General features: G+C 39.3%; 3 protein-coding genes across 4 annotated transcripts; 2 read left to right on the forward strand and 1 right to left on the reverse strand.

Moving 5' to 3' along the window:
• Positions 1-303: 303 nt before the first annotated feature.
• Positions 304-7,773, forward strand: nmt2 (N-myristoyltransferase 2; the record flags this gene model as incomplete). The annotated part of the gene is given in 12 exon segments (XM_032517963.1): positions 304-501; positions 1,053-1,194; positions 1,867-1,985; positions 2,464-2,555; positions 2,677-2,793; positions 2,899-3,069; positions 3,174-3,282; positions 3,385-3,444; positions 3,446-3,556; positions 3,655-3,822; positions 4,069-4,206; positions 4,908-7,773. Coding segments are annotated over 12 exon segments (1,446 nt in total), but the record flags the coding sequence as incomplete, so codon positions are not given.
• Positions 7,546-10,533, reverse strand: rpp38 (ribonuclease P/MRP 38 subunit). Of its 2 annotated transcripts, none has more exons than XM_032519711.1 (2): positions 10,395-10,533; positions 7,546-9,763 (listed from the first exon to the last, which is right to left on the reverse strand). In XM_032519711.1, the coding sequence occupies exon 2, from the start codon at positions 9,756-9,758 to the stop codon at positions 8,934-8,936; it is 825 nt and encodes a 274-aa protein (XP_032375602.1). In that variant the 5' UTR covers positions 9,759-9,763; positions 10,395-10,533; the 3' UTR covers positions 7,546-8,933. The 2 variants fall into 2 exon arrangements, with proteins under 2 accessions (XP_032375602.1, XP_032375603.1); XM_032519712.1 differs by having other exon boundaries at positions 7,546-9,786.
• Positions 10,534-12,816: 2,283 nt separating this feature from the next.
• On the forward strand, positions 12,817-14,602 carry acbd7 (acyl-CoA binding domain containing 7). Its single transcript, XM_032519713.1, has 4 exons — positions 12,817-13,018; positions 13,771-13,888; positions 13,990-14,049; positions 14,139-14,602. The coding sequence occupies exons 1-4, from the start codon at positions 13,007-13,009 to the stop codon at positions 14,210-14,212; spliced, it is 264 nt and encodes an 87-aa protein (XP_032375604.1). The 5' UTR covers positions 12,817-13,006; the 3' UTR covers positions 14,213-14,602.
• The last annotated feature ends 304 nt before the right edge of the window (positions 14,603-14,906 follow it).

Below are 14,906 nucleotides of genomic sequence, written 5' to 3' on the forward strand. Positions count from 1 at the left end.
ACAAAACCGCCAGGCTTTTTTTGTACAAGGCCGGCCTTTTAAACTGTAACCACCCAAAAAGGCCCGGTTTGAAACCTGAAGGGGGTTGAATTTTCTTTGTTTTTACGTCCGGGGCAACAGTAAAACCCCCAGCTAGCGTCCTGACTAAAGAAAATTATAAAAGCCCAAACCCTTTAGAAAAACCCCTTTTTGTTAGCTTCATTTTTGGGGTATGGTAGCTAAAGTTAGCTGTGTGGGGTGTGTTTTGTTGTGTGTGGTTTTTCGTGTGTTTTGTGTGGTTTTTCGTGTGGTTTGTGTGGTTGGTGTGGGGGTTTTGTGCGCGCGGGGCGTGGGGCCTGTTTGCGTTTTAAAAGTGTGAAAGTCGTTTGTGTTTATTCTGGAGGAGTCCCCGGGGCGGAAATTTGGGGGGCCCCCAGGGAAAAAAAGAAGCAGAAGAAAAGAAAAAGAAGCCAAACTCGGGGGGGGCCAAGTCCGCCCGCCCCTGACTCTCAGGAGATAAAAATGCGAAGACGGGCCCTTAAAAATTTTTTTTAATTACCAAACCCACCCAACCCAGTGGAGTCCTCGGCCCAGGGTGATGGTTTGACAGTTTTTGGGAGTATTAAAAAGGGGGGGCGCAAAAGGGGCCCGATTTCACACAACAATAAACCCAAGAACACCCAGTTTGTTTGCCATGAGTGTAAATCGGTCAATAGGGGTTGTCCATCTTGGTCTAGAGTAGAATTTGCTAATCATAACTAGAGTTACTGAGGTAATCCTAATTATAATATGTTTGTGGCTTCTAGTTAAAGCAACCTTGAAATGCTGGGCGATCAAGCACTGGGTTTTTATTTGAAATAGTAATACATTTCACACATCCTCTGTTGTGTGTTTATGGCTACCATACATTTGAATTATGTATTACATTCTGATGATCAGATGTACAAAAGTGTTACATGTTGCATGATCAGTGTCTTGTGACACATGCAGTAAGGTCCTTTCATGTTGTCTTTGTAATTAAATCACCGCTGCCTTTGATCTTATTTGTGTACATGTCCCCTCTCTACATGTAGAACCCTGGCTTGCCCATTCAGAAGCTGCAGGACATCCAAAGAGCCATGGAGCTGCTGTCCTGCCAGGGTCCAGCAAAGAGCATCGATGAAGCAGCCAAGCACAAGTACCAGTTCTGGGACACCCAGCCTGTGCCGAAGCTAAGTTAGTACCTACTTTACTTAGGCAGAGTGAGCAAGAGCATTGTTTATTTGATTGTAATCTCATTTATTTTAATTGTGCTGCATCAATAGTTCATGTTGTGTTTGAATAATTCTTTTATTGAGGAAAAGCATGCATTTGGTACCCTTTGAGCTCTTAATGATTTAGTGATTTTTAATCATCAGCTTGGCCAATAGATGATTAAGGACATGGCTTAATTTGCTTTCCACACAGTATTAGTTCAGCTGTCAGCAGCAGAGGCTCAATTTATCATCTTTCTTGAATACTCTTTCTGTGAACCAGTGCCATCTACTGGTTTTACTTCGTCACAGTCTGTGTTGCTTAAAGCGAGTGTCCCAAAAACATGTCAGCTGTGGAATTCAGTGGGGGTCCATTCATACTCACTGGACATGCTATTTGCCATTATTGAGCTTTTTCTATGACAACAAATGGCCAAAGAGTTAGGCCTATGCAGGAGGGCTACAGCCATGGGCTTGCCTGGTCGACACTGGACCAAGAGAAGCTGATTCGGTCAGCAATTTTAACAAGACACTCATGTTTGGTCAGGATCACTGTCACCTCATCAAATTGCAAAGTTTATACATTCATTAAATATGTGCTGATTGTGGAAAAAAATGGTTTATATCTTTGACAAGAGCTGTGCTATGTTTGTAGACGAGGTGGTGACCAGTCACGGGCCGATAGAAGCAGATAAAGAAAACATCAGACAGGAGCCATATTCCTTACCGCAAGGCTTTATGTGGGACACTCTGGATCTCAGCAATGCAGATGTAGTAAGTAAAGTGTTTGTCTCACGCTAAACAATCTGCTGAATAATTATTTTGCCCATCACAGTATACTTGCACCAGGTGACAAAATTCAATTTTAATATAAGACCAAGTGGGAGATTTTCAAATTTGAAAACCTAGACCCATCAAATGTTGCCATGGCCATTTTTGCTTGAAAAAGGCCTTAAACGATTAATCGATTATCAAAATATCATCATTATCATTATCATCATCACCATCAACTTTATTGCCAGACTCAAGGTCCATTCAGAAGAGACAGACATGACATACAACATACATTAAAAAAGACAAAGATATACAGAGAAAACAAACAAAACCACAATACTGCTTTTCTGTAAAATACACAAGAATAGATGACAATTCATTTAATTGTATTAATTAATTGAAAAATTAACTAATCATAGCAGCTGTAAAATACATTTTGTAGAAACGATACACAAAATAAATAGTTTGTCTTTTTCAGCTGAAGGAGTTGTACACATTGTTAAATGAAAACTATGTGGAGGATGACGACAACATGTTCAGATTTGATTATTCACCTAACTTTCTCAAATGGTAAGCTTTCAGTTCTGATTGTTGTTTATTACTTTGTTGATGTTTAATCAACTGCTCGCCAAATATGTTTACAAGGTATTTAACTGTCTTCTCTCCTGTTAAACATTTCCTTTCCTCTAAGGGCTCTGCGTCCACCTGGCTGGTTGCCACAGTGGCATTGTGGCGTGAGAGTGTCCTCAAATAAGAAGCTTGTTGGCTTCATCAGTGCCATCCCTGCAGATATACGCATCTATGACACGTGAGCGCTCATTACTGATCATATCCATTTGAAGAAGAGCAGGGATGTGAGTCAACAGAAACCCTTTTACTGTAATGTGCATCTTCTTTCCTTTTGCTGCTCCAGACTGAAAAAGATGGTTGAAATCAACTTCCTGTGTGTCCATAAGAAGCTGCGGTCAAAGCGTGTTGCTCCAGTGCTAATAAGAGAGATCACACGGAGAGTGAACATAGAAGGAATATTTCAGGCAGTATATACAGCAGGAGTGGTACTGCCTAAACCTGTGTCCACATGCAGGTATTCCATGCAGTATGCAAACATGAAAAACACAGTGTCAGAAGGTCATCATTAACGGGTTTTTTTTCTCTGCTCCTTTTTGGTTCCATTTTTCTCTGTGTCAGGTATTGGCATCGTTCGCTGAACCCCAGAAAGCTTGTGGAAGTTAAATTCTCCCACCTGAGCAGAAACATGACCCTGCAAAGAACCATGAAACTCTACAGACTACCAGATGTAAACGCTTAAACCTGTCAGTCCTGGATCTCTCTATACAAGACTTATTAATGGCAGGAACTTATATCACCTTCTCTCTCTTGCTTGCTACACCCCATATAGAGCACCAAGACCACAGGTCTGCGGCCGATGGAGAGGCGTGACATCCGCCAGGTCACCGAGCTTGCTACAGAAATTCTTGAGACGTTTCCAGCTTGCACCTTCTATGGGAGAAGAGGAGGTGGCTCACTGGTTCTTCCCACAGGACAACATCGTTGATACATTTGTCGTAGAGGTATCTGAAATGCGTTTCTGTTCTCATGATACTTACTTACGGTCTGTCTGTTGATTCTTTTATCTGTTTAAACAGTTATTGTGCCTCTGTCTTCCCAGGGTGCTGGTGGCGTACTGACAGATTTTGTTAGTTTCTACACTCTGCCCTCGACTGTGATGCATCACCCTCTCCATACGAGCCTGAAGGCAGCGTACTCTTTTTACAACGTTCATACACAAACCCCACTGCTGGACTTAATGAATGATGCACTGATCCTGGCCAAGCTGGTAATGTTACTCTTTATGCAGGGTTGTTGTAAAACACTAACAAAAAATCAACCTGTTCTATGGTACTATCAGTTGTTAATTTTTAAATTAAGGAAAAAGAGAAGGTGGCTTCCAGAGCTGCATGAAAAAGGGCACACTATAGGGGCCTAAATAAATAAATCATCCTTTTTTAAAGTTTAACTTTCTTACTACTGTGTAAGTTATCATGCTATTTAGTTTGTGACTTCTTCTGTGTGTGTTTAACAGAAAGGTTTTGATGTGTTCAATGCCTTGGATCTAATGGAGAATAAGGTGTTCCTGGAGAAGCTCAAGTTTGGAATAGGAGATGGAAATCTGCAGTATTACCTCTACAACTGGAAATGTCCCGCTATGGACCCTGATAAGGTCAGCAGCATGATTCGTCTGAGAACGATCAACTATTAAGACCCAGTAATGTGAGGTGAAGCAGGTCCTAGATTTATTTTGTAGACATAATTGTTAGTGGAAGTAGTCTGTAATTAACATCTCTGTTTTTATATCAGGTTATGTCATTACCTCTGCAAGTTGCACAATCAAATTTAGTGGACTAAAATGCTGTAGTCAAAGGGATTAGTAATACTGTGGAAAAGTAGGATTGAGTTGCACCAGTTGTAAATTCTTCACTAAGTCTGTGTAAAGTCCCTTCTAAATTCTTTGTAACTACCAGCAAGTTTCAAACTAGTGATTTACAGGTTGCACCAGTAAAACTAAAGGGATGTCTTGTTTACTTGATAGTAAAACCTCACAACTAGTAATGTGTAAATTAGTTACTAGGGAAACATCTGTACCACTGTCCAGTCAAATGCAAATTTGTAAAAATGTAATTTAAAATCTTCAGTTATCATCACTATTAAACAGCAGTTTGATCATTTGTCTACAATATCTCTTTTACTCCCCAGTCTAAAGCGTACTTTCCGTAGCAATAAGCAAATGCTAGTTTTGTCAGTTACCTAGTTCAGTTAGCTCAGCAAACACTATAGTTGTAATTAACTTATGAACAGCTGAGGCAACCAGCTTCAGCATCTATAAAACTCCTCTAACAACCGGTTCCCCGCTGTGTGTCTCAGGTTGGCCTTGTCCTTCAGTAGCAGGTCTCTTCTCTGCTGCTACTCAACTGCTGATCAAGAGGCCGTTGGCAACTTTTGCCTATTCCTTACCTGGACATACAGGTAGCCCAAGCTGGACAATGAGAACTACAATAGTAAAACCAACCTGGAGACTGGGAGACGGTTCAAGAACATTCTCAGTTCACCTGGAGGGAAAAACTCTTACATCAACATCCTGAATGTGAAGTCATGCTATGCCTGAGATACTCATACAGTACAATACAACGCTCCTGCCATGCACACTCACATTTAAAACATACTAGTTTGACATATAAGAGGATGCCTTGACATTGTCAATTTTGTTTAGTTCTTTTTCCTCAGCAGACTTGTTGTTACAAGGGACTGGCATGTCATTAATTTCACTGACATTGAACTACGTAGATAATAATCAACCAGTAAACATGACCACAATACCAAGCGATACGTTATTGTGTCCCCACTGTAACTGCAGTATAGAGGGTCTTAATGGCGTTATTCTGTCGTTCTCATATCATTGTGTTCTGAAGTTTCTCTGCTGGCTGTTTTGGGCCTCAGTAGATTTAGAAATACTAAGAATGTGTTTCTGTGATAGCTGACATATAAAAGAAAAAAACTTTCCTTCAAGCATTTAGGAGAAAAATATCGTTTCACACATACAAATAACTCACATACACACAAAGGATATCTTCATGGAAGGACTCATCCAACTGGTGCATTGCTATACGTGTTTTTTTTTTTTTTTTTTTTAAATATATAGTTACCTGTACATTTAAAGCCAGATCATATTTATTCTTGTTGTGTGAGTTTGGGGTTTGGGAGGGCTGATCCAAAGTATTTTCCTCATAGGTAGTGTAGAAGTCACTGTCTGTTTTGTTCAGACAATGTGGATTTAAAGTGTTTTTTTTTTTTTTTTTAAAGAAGAATGTATTGCATCAATGAAGCACAATTTTTGAGTTCCTAAACAAGCAAAGGGTTAGCAAACGTTCCTTGTCTTTTATTTAAAGGGTCAGATTTCAAAACGGGTCAAAATGGGTTGCAGTACAAACCAAGCAACCTTGGTTTGTACAAAGGATGTGAGCTGTTTTCACATTATAAACCTGCTTCTAGAGTAGATTTTGAAGAGAACATCTGAACCACATTTGGTTATATCCACTGATACACTCATGCAGCTCAGGGTTATCTGCATGTAAATGGGTTGTTGTGTAATCAGCAAGGCGGTCAAATAAGAGGCAAAAGTTACAGTAGCCCAAAAAAGCAAAGATGACGTGCTGAGTGCGTAAGCAGAACAGTGAGAATTACAGAATCAAAGGCTGGAAAAAAAACAAATAAAAAATTAAACTACATCCAGAGTGGATTTTATTTATAATTTGTACAAATACAATATCTCAAAATAGTCTAGAAACAGTTTTATATGGTAAAAATGACTTACTTTAAAAGAGTAACGAGCTTAACGAAGTCTTATTTAAAGCAGCCAAGGTCAGTTTTTTGTTTAGTCATTGGCACTCCCAGAGAAACTGACTTCTTGCTGTTACGAGCTGGTTGCAAAGCCATGATGCCCCTTGTTAAACGGCACATTGGCCAGAAGTACAACACTGAAACTTTCCCTTATTAATACATCCATTACCATCAGTTTCCCTTGCCTGCATTAGGATGTTAGACATGTTCTTAATCAAACTGTTCAAAATTAAAAAGAGAACTGAGCTCAACATTCAAAATGTCTCGGGAATCATTAGACGGCATGTATTTAGAGCTCAGTGGCTGAATAAACAAAAGCCTGTATCTGTAACTGCAGCATTTGGAACATTTGAGCTTTTCTGTTTGTTTTTTTGTGGTCCATTTTTAATTGACTTCTCTGGATTTATTTTTTTAATTTTTTTTTTTTTTATATATAATGGTACTGTATTTATGTGTGTGGAAAAAAATATACTGTGGGTCATTTTCTTTGTGTCGTGCAGCTAAACAGCTCTGATATATATATAATTGTACTTTGCAAAAATGTCTTAAGACATAATTCCTGTTCTTTTTCTTTCTTGTATTTCCTAAAACTTTCCAGTCAAATTGGCAACTTCAAAACACATTTTTGAGGGTTTGGAGTATTTGGCATTTTCCTGTGTTCAACTGAGCGATGAATATCTTGTCAGACCACTTGCTCTGTGGAGGAGCTGCTGGTGTACTCAAATGTTAAAAATTGTCTTTCTTGCCTGAGTTTGTTACTTTGTGTATGATGCTCCTGTTCATGTAGCTCAGCATAACTTAAGAGGTCAAGGCTGCTGCCATTTGTTACTTCTGTATGTGATATAATTTTCTTCTCATCCCTTTATACATTAGCAAGAAAAGGACAACTATTGGACAGTCAGTGCTTCAGGGCTTAACTTATTTTACTATGTAAAGGTAACACATTGACATAGACCAATGTTACAGGCATTCATTTAACACCGACATCGGGTTATTGAGTCGGTGTGCCTCATGGATGTTGGTTGTGTCACGGATGTGTTGCCTGCAGCTGAATGAACTTTGAGCATGTCAGTTTTGCTGCTGTGATGATTTTTAAGCCTTGATGTTACTAGCCACACCCTTTAGTGTGACCTCAACACAAAGTACCTGCCTTATTTAAAAGATCTTTTTTTAATTAAGATTTTGGGGTGGGTAGGATGCACTTTTGAAATGACGTACAGCTTTCTCTAACTGAAGAACAATATTTTTAATCAAATCCATTGTGAAGCTGTGAAAAGGCAGAGGAACTTGTACCAGCATCATTTAGACATGACCCCCATGCAAATAATCTGTTTCAGCACACACGTCGGCTATACCAGCATGGATATTTGATTGAATAAACTCACTTTAAAAAGGGACATGAGTAATGCACTTCTTTTTAACATGACAGGGGCAATGGAAATACAAAGTATTCTTTCTTTATGCATATTCAGTTTTAACTGTGAAATGGACTCGGCCCAAAAACGTAACCAGGTTGGGCTGAGATGTATGTTATATTGTCATTATTACTGAAGAACATCAATATATCATCTCACACACACTTGGGTAGGTTTAATTCAGAAGCACAAAAACAAAAATGTAAAGGTCCCGTTATGTACCTGTTTCTGGCCAATTAAATCTCACTAAAATAAAGTCAATTAGAAGGATCATACCAGGGTCCTTTACATTTTTAACCAAGTTATTTTAGGTCATGTAAGCCAGCCTCAAAACCATACAAATTGGAGTTTTTCCTACTACAGCTACTGGTTTCCATTCGTTTTAATGGAGTATTAGAACAGAGACTTACTTGACAAAGAAGGCCCATTCCAACATATGTCTGCTTCTATTTTTAAAAGAATTAAATTCATATTTTTCTGTTTTAATGCGTTGTTTGACTTTGAAAGGTAGTCAACTGCTATACCATGCAATACTAACATAACTGACAAAAATGAAAGTTGACATGGTGTTAAATGTAGGGCTGAAACTAAATTATATTCTGCCCATTACTTACTTGATTGTTTGGTCAATGAAATAAGAGAATTTGTGTAATAAACCTAAGGTGACATCTAAAAACTGCTACAGAAACTCACATTGAAGAAGCTTAAACCAGAATATCCTGACGATTGACTAATTGCTTAGGTATTTCAGCTCTACTTCACTGTGATAAAATACATACTGTAACTATCTCAACCAAGTTTCAAATCCCTGTCCGATATGCTGGAAAAAAATGCAGTCAAAAAACTAAACACTGATGTGTTAATTTTAAGTGAATGAGCTAAAACTTGAGGGTCAGGAAGTGAAATACAATTTATTTTTCACTCTTCAGGCCTGTACAAGTGATCAACCTGAGAAAGAAAAAAATGTAATCATGTCCACACTGAGTCAATAACCTGTGACAAAGGGTCATTAGCAGACCGCCTCTTTTTAGGTTGTCAAAAACCAAAAGAAATCATTGGAAACTAGTGGGCGAAAACATCCAAAAACATAGGAATGGTCCTTTTAATATCTAGGCAGAGTCTCGTTTCATTTTACTGGCTATGACTTAACCTTTTTTCTTTTCTTTGCAGGGTTAGCAACTATTTTTTTCACTTGGAGAGGCTGCAGAGTGCAGGAAGAGGGAGATCCCGAAACCACCTGAGATTCACTCTCAAGTTTTCTTTTCTGACCCTTCTTCTCACCAACTTCCTCCTCCTCCTCTTCCATGTCAACGGGGTCTTTAGGTGTTACTCTGGCTGCTGCACCTTGTAACCATGCAAGATCCAGTGGGGGCACTCTGGGTGTAATGGCATCAACAGTGTCAGTGAACACCTCGTCATCTTTGGAGGCACACCGCCTGAATCCCAGAGCGAGGACACTTTTCAGCCCCAGCAGCTCCGACACACTCTGGCTCAGACGAGGCACCTGGCAGGCCGGCACACCTCTGGTTGCGCTCAGCGCTATCAGGTGATCCGTCATGTGTTTCGGCTTGACAGACTTGCACACAAGCAACAGTCTGAGCTCATTCCTCTCCAGAGCTTTGGTGACCTCGTTGATGCCAATGGACAGTTGTCTCCTAGTTGCCACATCTGTCCAGCCGTTTTTGGGAGAATCCTGCTCCTGTCCATCCTGGCTCCCCTTAACAACAAGTTCTGATGTGGTAGAAGGTTTCTGGTCATTCTTTTTCCTCCACGGGCGAAACACTTTCACCTCTTTTTTCTCAAGTCCAGTGGAACCCAGCTTGTCCTTCAGGGTTTTCAGGATGAAATGCATGTCTTCTTGAGGAAGTTCACCCCATTTTGGACTGAATGGTGAAGTGAAGGAGGTCTTGGCTGGAATGTACTTTTTGATTTCCTTTTTACCTGGCTTTCTTGGAGTGGCCATAACTCCTCTGAAATCAAGACAAGAACACCTAAAGTAAACAAGAAACATTTGTACACAACAAGTAGGTCAGTCAATATATGTGTATTTAAACTGTAGAATGTCCCATTCAAAACCTAATATTTATTTGTATAATGTTAGCACTTTTCAAAAACAGATTTAAAAAGAGCTGAACAAAGGGGATACTGATAGGTACACCTGATAAACATTTATCAAGACTAATGTAAAACTGTAATAAAACTACAAATATTATAAATACAAAGAAATCACGACAAAAAGGCCAAGCATTACAAATAACTTTTTACTGACCAGATATAAGGGATCCTTATCAAAATGTTTGTGTAGATTTACATATAGCGTTACTTATAGCCGTTTCAACCTATTGTATATGCAAGTTTAAGCTGGGTACAACTAGGCTAATATTAATAGTCATGATACAGAAATAAAGTAGCACTTATATGATATTGTGGCATTGTTTTGATGTGATTATCGATGATTCCATGCAATATTTAACTACAGTTTATTTCTCTGAAGGGGAAAAGAAATACAAGTTAGATAGTCTGGCTGTGTGATGGGCAGAGAAGTTTTTCTGACAACGGCATCAACACTATGACCGTTAACAAACAAGAGTTACTTTACCTGCTTTTTAAAACAGCAAAATTGCTTTCCGTTTTCTTTTCTTTTTAAATTGGTGCTCCGTGCACATTATTAGCTAGTCCAAACACACGGGTGGACCACAGGGCGCTGCCATTTTGTTTGAATTGAAATAACTTTATTTAAAATAAGAAGAGGGGAAAAGGGGGTGGGGCTTGGGAGAGGCCCACAGCGCCGACCAGCGTTTAACTGGCAGTGCGACCTGTAGTGCATGTGTGGCACAAAAAATAAAGGAGTCACCTAAAACATACTATGTTTAAAATGGTTTCTTGAACCAAATTAAACTTTAAATGAATTGTTTCATTTTATCCAAACATGAACTTTGAAAATATCTATCTTGTAACGTTATTCCTCTAAATACCACCACACCCCAATGTAGGAGGTCCAGACCAAAACCGCAACCAGTCCTGTTGGAGGGAGTTGAGTGGAGGCAGTCCAATCATACAAATACCTCGGGCTGTGCTGGACAACAACTGGACTGGACAACAAACAGCAGCCACCTGTACAGGAAGACACAGAGCCGGCTGTACTTCCTGAGGAGGCTGCGCTCCTTTAACATCTGCAGCAAACTGCTGTGGATGTTCTACCAGTCTGTGGTCACCCAGTGTCCTCTTCTACACTGTGTGTGGCTGGGGGGGGCAGCATATCAAAGAAGGACACCCACAGGCTGGACAAACTGATCAGGCGGCCGGCTCTGTGGTCGGCATGAAGCTGGACTCACTGGTGACGGTGCAGAGAGGAGGACATTGGACAAACTGCTGGACATTACTGAAAATCCAGCCACCCCCTGCACACCGTCATCAGCACCCAGAGGAGCCGGTTCAGTGGAAGGCTGCTCCTTCCCAAGTGCCGGACCAACAGACTCAAGGACTCCTTTGTCCCTCATGCCATCAGACTCTGCAACTCCTCACTAGGGGGGAGGGGAATGGCAGAGGACAATACATACATACAACATACATACATATATACATATATACATACATATATACATACATGCATACATGCATACCAGTACACATACATACATACATACACACAGTACACATACTACTACATACCCGCACACCTAGTCACTTTATCACTTTAATCACTTCAATACTGGACTCAACACTGACACTTTAATAATAATTTATGGTCTTTTGTTTGTTTTATTTGACAAATGTTCTTATTGTTGTTATTATCATTATTGTTATTTGTTGTCTTTATACTGTCTTTTCTTTTCTTTTTTAATCTATTTTTTAATTGTTCTTTCTTGCTAAAACTGGTGCTGGAATTTTCAATTTCCTTGCGGGAGTCATCCCAAAAGATCAATAAGAGAAGTCTAAGTCTAAGTCTAAGTCTATGTAGCCTAAACATTCTCAATTTTATGGACTGTGTTCATAATTTTTTTAAGTAAAAGTATACAGCCAAACTATGAGTACCACACCACAGAGCAGTAATCCAGATGTGAAAAAAACAAAGCCTGAAGAACTCACACCTCTCTCTGCGGTGTGAGGGGGTTTGCACACCTTTTCATAAATGACAAGGTGTTGCTCATTTTAGTTACCAGTTTCTGAACGTGTTTGTCCCAACACAATCTATTGGCAATCATCACACCCAAAACTTTAGCCTCTTCTCTTTGCTTTACAGAAGTTTACACTGAGTTCAAGTTTTGGTTTGGAACGTAAAGAAAAATGAGTTCCACCCACTAAACTGGTAGTTTTAGATCATTTGAGAATCAGTTTGTTCCTGATCCAGTCCACCACTGGCTGTAGCTCTAGCTGTAGTTCAGTAGTTAGATCACCAATATCAGTTCCTGATAAATATATAGTGGAATCATCAGCAAACAATGAAATGCTCGCTTCATCTAAAACAGATGGTGATTCAGTAGTAAAGATCGTGTAGTGGAACGGTCCAAGACAACTTCCTTGAGGCACTCCATGTTCCAAAAACCTTACCTTTGAAAAACTTTCATTAATATAAACTAATTGTCTTCTATCAGTCAAACTTTCCATCCATGACAATGTGGTTTGTGGAAAACCATACTATTCTAGTGTTTTTAACAGTAAGTTGGGGTCAATTATATCAAAAGCTGCAGTAAAATCAAGCATCACAACACCTATTATTTTCCTCTCCTCCATGTCCTTAAACCAGTCATCAACCATCTGAGTTAGGGGAGTGAGTGTTGTTAACTGTGATTAAATTGTTATTTAAAAAAAAAGAATCTGTTCATAAATAATTATTTCCATTATTTTACCGAGAATTGGTAATAAGCTTATTGGTCTACTATTTGGTCCAGAGAAAAGGCAAATCACCTTCATTCGTGTGTGTGTGTGTGAGTGAGAGGAGAGAGAGAGAGAGAGAGAGAGAGAGAGAGAGAGAGAGAGAGAGAGAGATAAGGAGAGAGAGAGAGAGAGAGAGAGAGAGAGAGTGAGTGAGTGTGACATGCAGCCAATCAGCTCCACAGCAGATCTCTACTCCCTCCTCTGCAGGCCTCTCCTTGCAGATTTGGCAGATTTTATTGCATCGATCAGCTGTGTTGTAATTACAGCTGCGCGGAGCCATCCAGCCAACAGAAGAAATACATTTAACCGAATAACGGGGCTACATCTGCGAAAATGTCTCCTCAGGTAAAATAATTACTGCTTTTGTCTTCATTTTATCTAGTAGTAGGCCTGACGCATTAATCGCTATGAAATGAATAACGGTTGTAGCGGCAGGGTGTTACCCCATCTACCGCAGCCTATAGTGGTATCATCCATCTTTGACAGTGTGGGATGAGTTATTATGTAAAAAAAGCGTGACTAAACATTTTTCATCCTTTGGCTCTGTGGTATTTCTGATGCCGCAACTATAGTTATTGCAAGCAGATTGGGAAGATATTTGACTTATTTGACTGATGTAATACCCATTTTGACTAAACGTTAGAGTTAATTTTTGTTGCATTTAAACTGATTTCTGGAGCATCTAAGTTTCTACACTGAGAGTTAAAGAGTTGTCAGGTTTCCTATAATGGTCTGTTGTGCAATGTCCTAGATCCTTTAAAGCATGCTATTTAAGTAGGCACAAAAGCGTTAGAGTCTTGAATAAAAGCCCATTGTTTATCTCCAACTTGTGCAACAATAGGTCCCCCGGGCTCTGCACCAGGACTAGAATACTAGGCTCAGATTTAGTGTTGTTTGTACCGGATTAATATGCACATTCTCATTGTCTGCGTTCATAGACTGCAACTGCACCAAACACATTAGAGTGATTCATCTGTCAGACGTTGCAAAGAGCAGAATAACTATATTACTCCTTACCCTGCACAAACATAAGAGCCGTTTGAATAATGCATCAGCAATATGGAGTGATATCTTTTTGGATCATTGATTATCTGCAGGCAGAGTTTGAGAAGATTGCTGAGGATGTGAAGAAGGTAAAGACAAGGCCTACGGACCAGGAGCTGCTGGACCTGTATGGCCTTTATAAGCAGGCAATCGTAGGAGACGTTAACAGCGGTATGACTTGCTGCAAAAAAACAAAAACAAAAAACAGAGTGACTTCCACGCAATGTTACGTGAATTCTAAACATGCCTCTTCCCTGTGTCCGGAATTGTAGATAGACCAGTGATGGACATTAAAGGAAAAGCCAAGTGGGATGCCTGGAAATCCAGGAAAGGTAACAAGTTCAGAATTGCTTGTAAAACAGCAACTTATTGTTACTTTGTGTTTTTAATCCAAATATTTTGTGTTTACACACTTTTTCAGGAATGTCCCAGGACAGTGCCATGTCAGCCTACATTACACTTGCAAAGGAAGTCATCAGTAAATATGGCTTGTAAGGCTTGCATTGAACTAAAGCGGGAGAATTAATGCCACAATGACAACAGTCTCCTAAATCTAAACTAATGCTGCAGTCTCTATAACAAGTAGCCTTTTGCTTTCTCATGCCATACTTATGCAGGATGAAGTGTAATTTAAAATTTGCTGGGATTTCTTTTCATGGATTGACCTTTTTTATATAGATTATTAATTGAACAACTTCTATGCATCCTTTGAGATCAGAAATATTACATATGCTAATTGCCTTTTTATCTAATTTATTTAGTTTGTTCTTAAAAACTGTTTACATGTGCACTTTAAAATGTAGCTTGAATCCTACATATGTAGCTTGAATCAAAACAGGACAAATTAAATGCTGTCAAATGTGAAAATAAAATCTTTGTGCTCTGCTTTTGTTTTTTGTTGTTTTTAGCCCAACCTCATTGATGTATTAATGTTGTGGTCCAAATAATAAAAACACCTGACAGTTTGATGTAACACAATTCAACAGCAACACAAACGGCATTCTCCAAAATGACCATAAAGTTGAATCAACACTTTTCTGAAACTGTTTAAACAAAAAATGTAACATTACAACCTTAATGAAGGTATGATTTGTCCCAGGACTGTTGTATTAGACTGCATTAGGTTTAGCTAGGGGTACCTTGTAAACTGACAACTAAGTGTATTTCATGCTCTTGTTCCCCATTACTT

Source organism: Etheostoma spectabile, chromosome 6 (assembly GCF_008692095.1).
Source record: "Etheostoma spectabile isolate EspeVRDwgs_2016 chromosome 6, UIUC_Espe_1.0, whole genome shotgun sequence".
NCBI classification, from domain to species: Eukaryota; Metazoa; Chordata; class Actinopteri; order Perciformes; family Percidae; genus Etheostoma; species Etheostoma spectabile.

What these genes read in the sequence shown, in the direction of transcription:
- acbd7 (XM_032519713.1), top strand. An exon ending in CGTAGGAGACGTTAACAGCG is followed by an intron (nt 13,889 to 13,989) that starts GTATGACTTGCT and finishes CCGGAATTGTAG; the next exon opens with ATAGACCAGTGATGGACATT. An exon ending in TGCCTGGAAATCCAGGAAAG is followed by an intron (nt 14,050 to 14,138) that starts GTAACAAGTTCA and finishes ACACTTTTTCAG; the next exon opens with GAATGTCCCAGGACAGTGCC.
- rpp38 (XM_032519711.1), bottom strand. Translation starts at nt 9,758, where the DNA reads ATGGCCACTCCAAGAAAGCCAGGTAAAAAGGAAATCAAAAAGTACATT.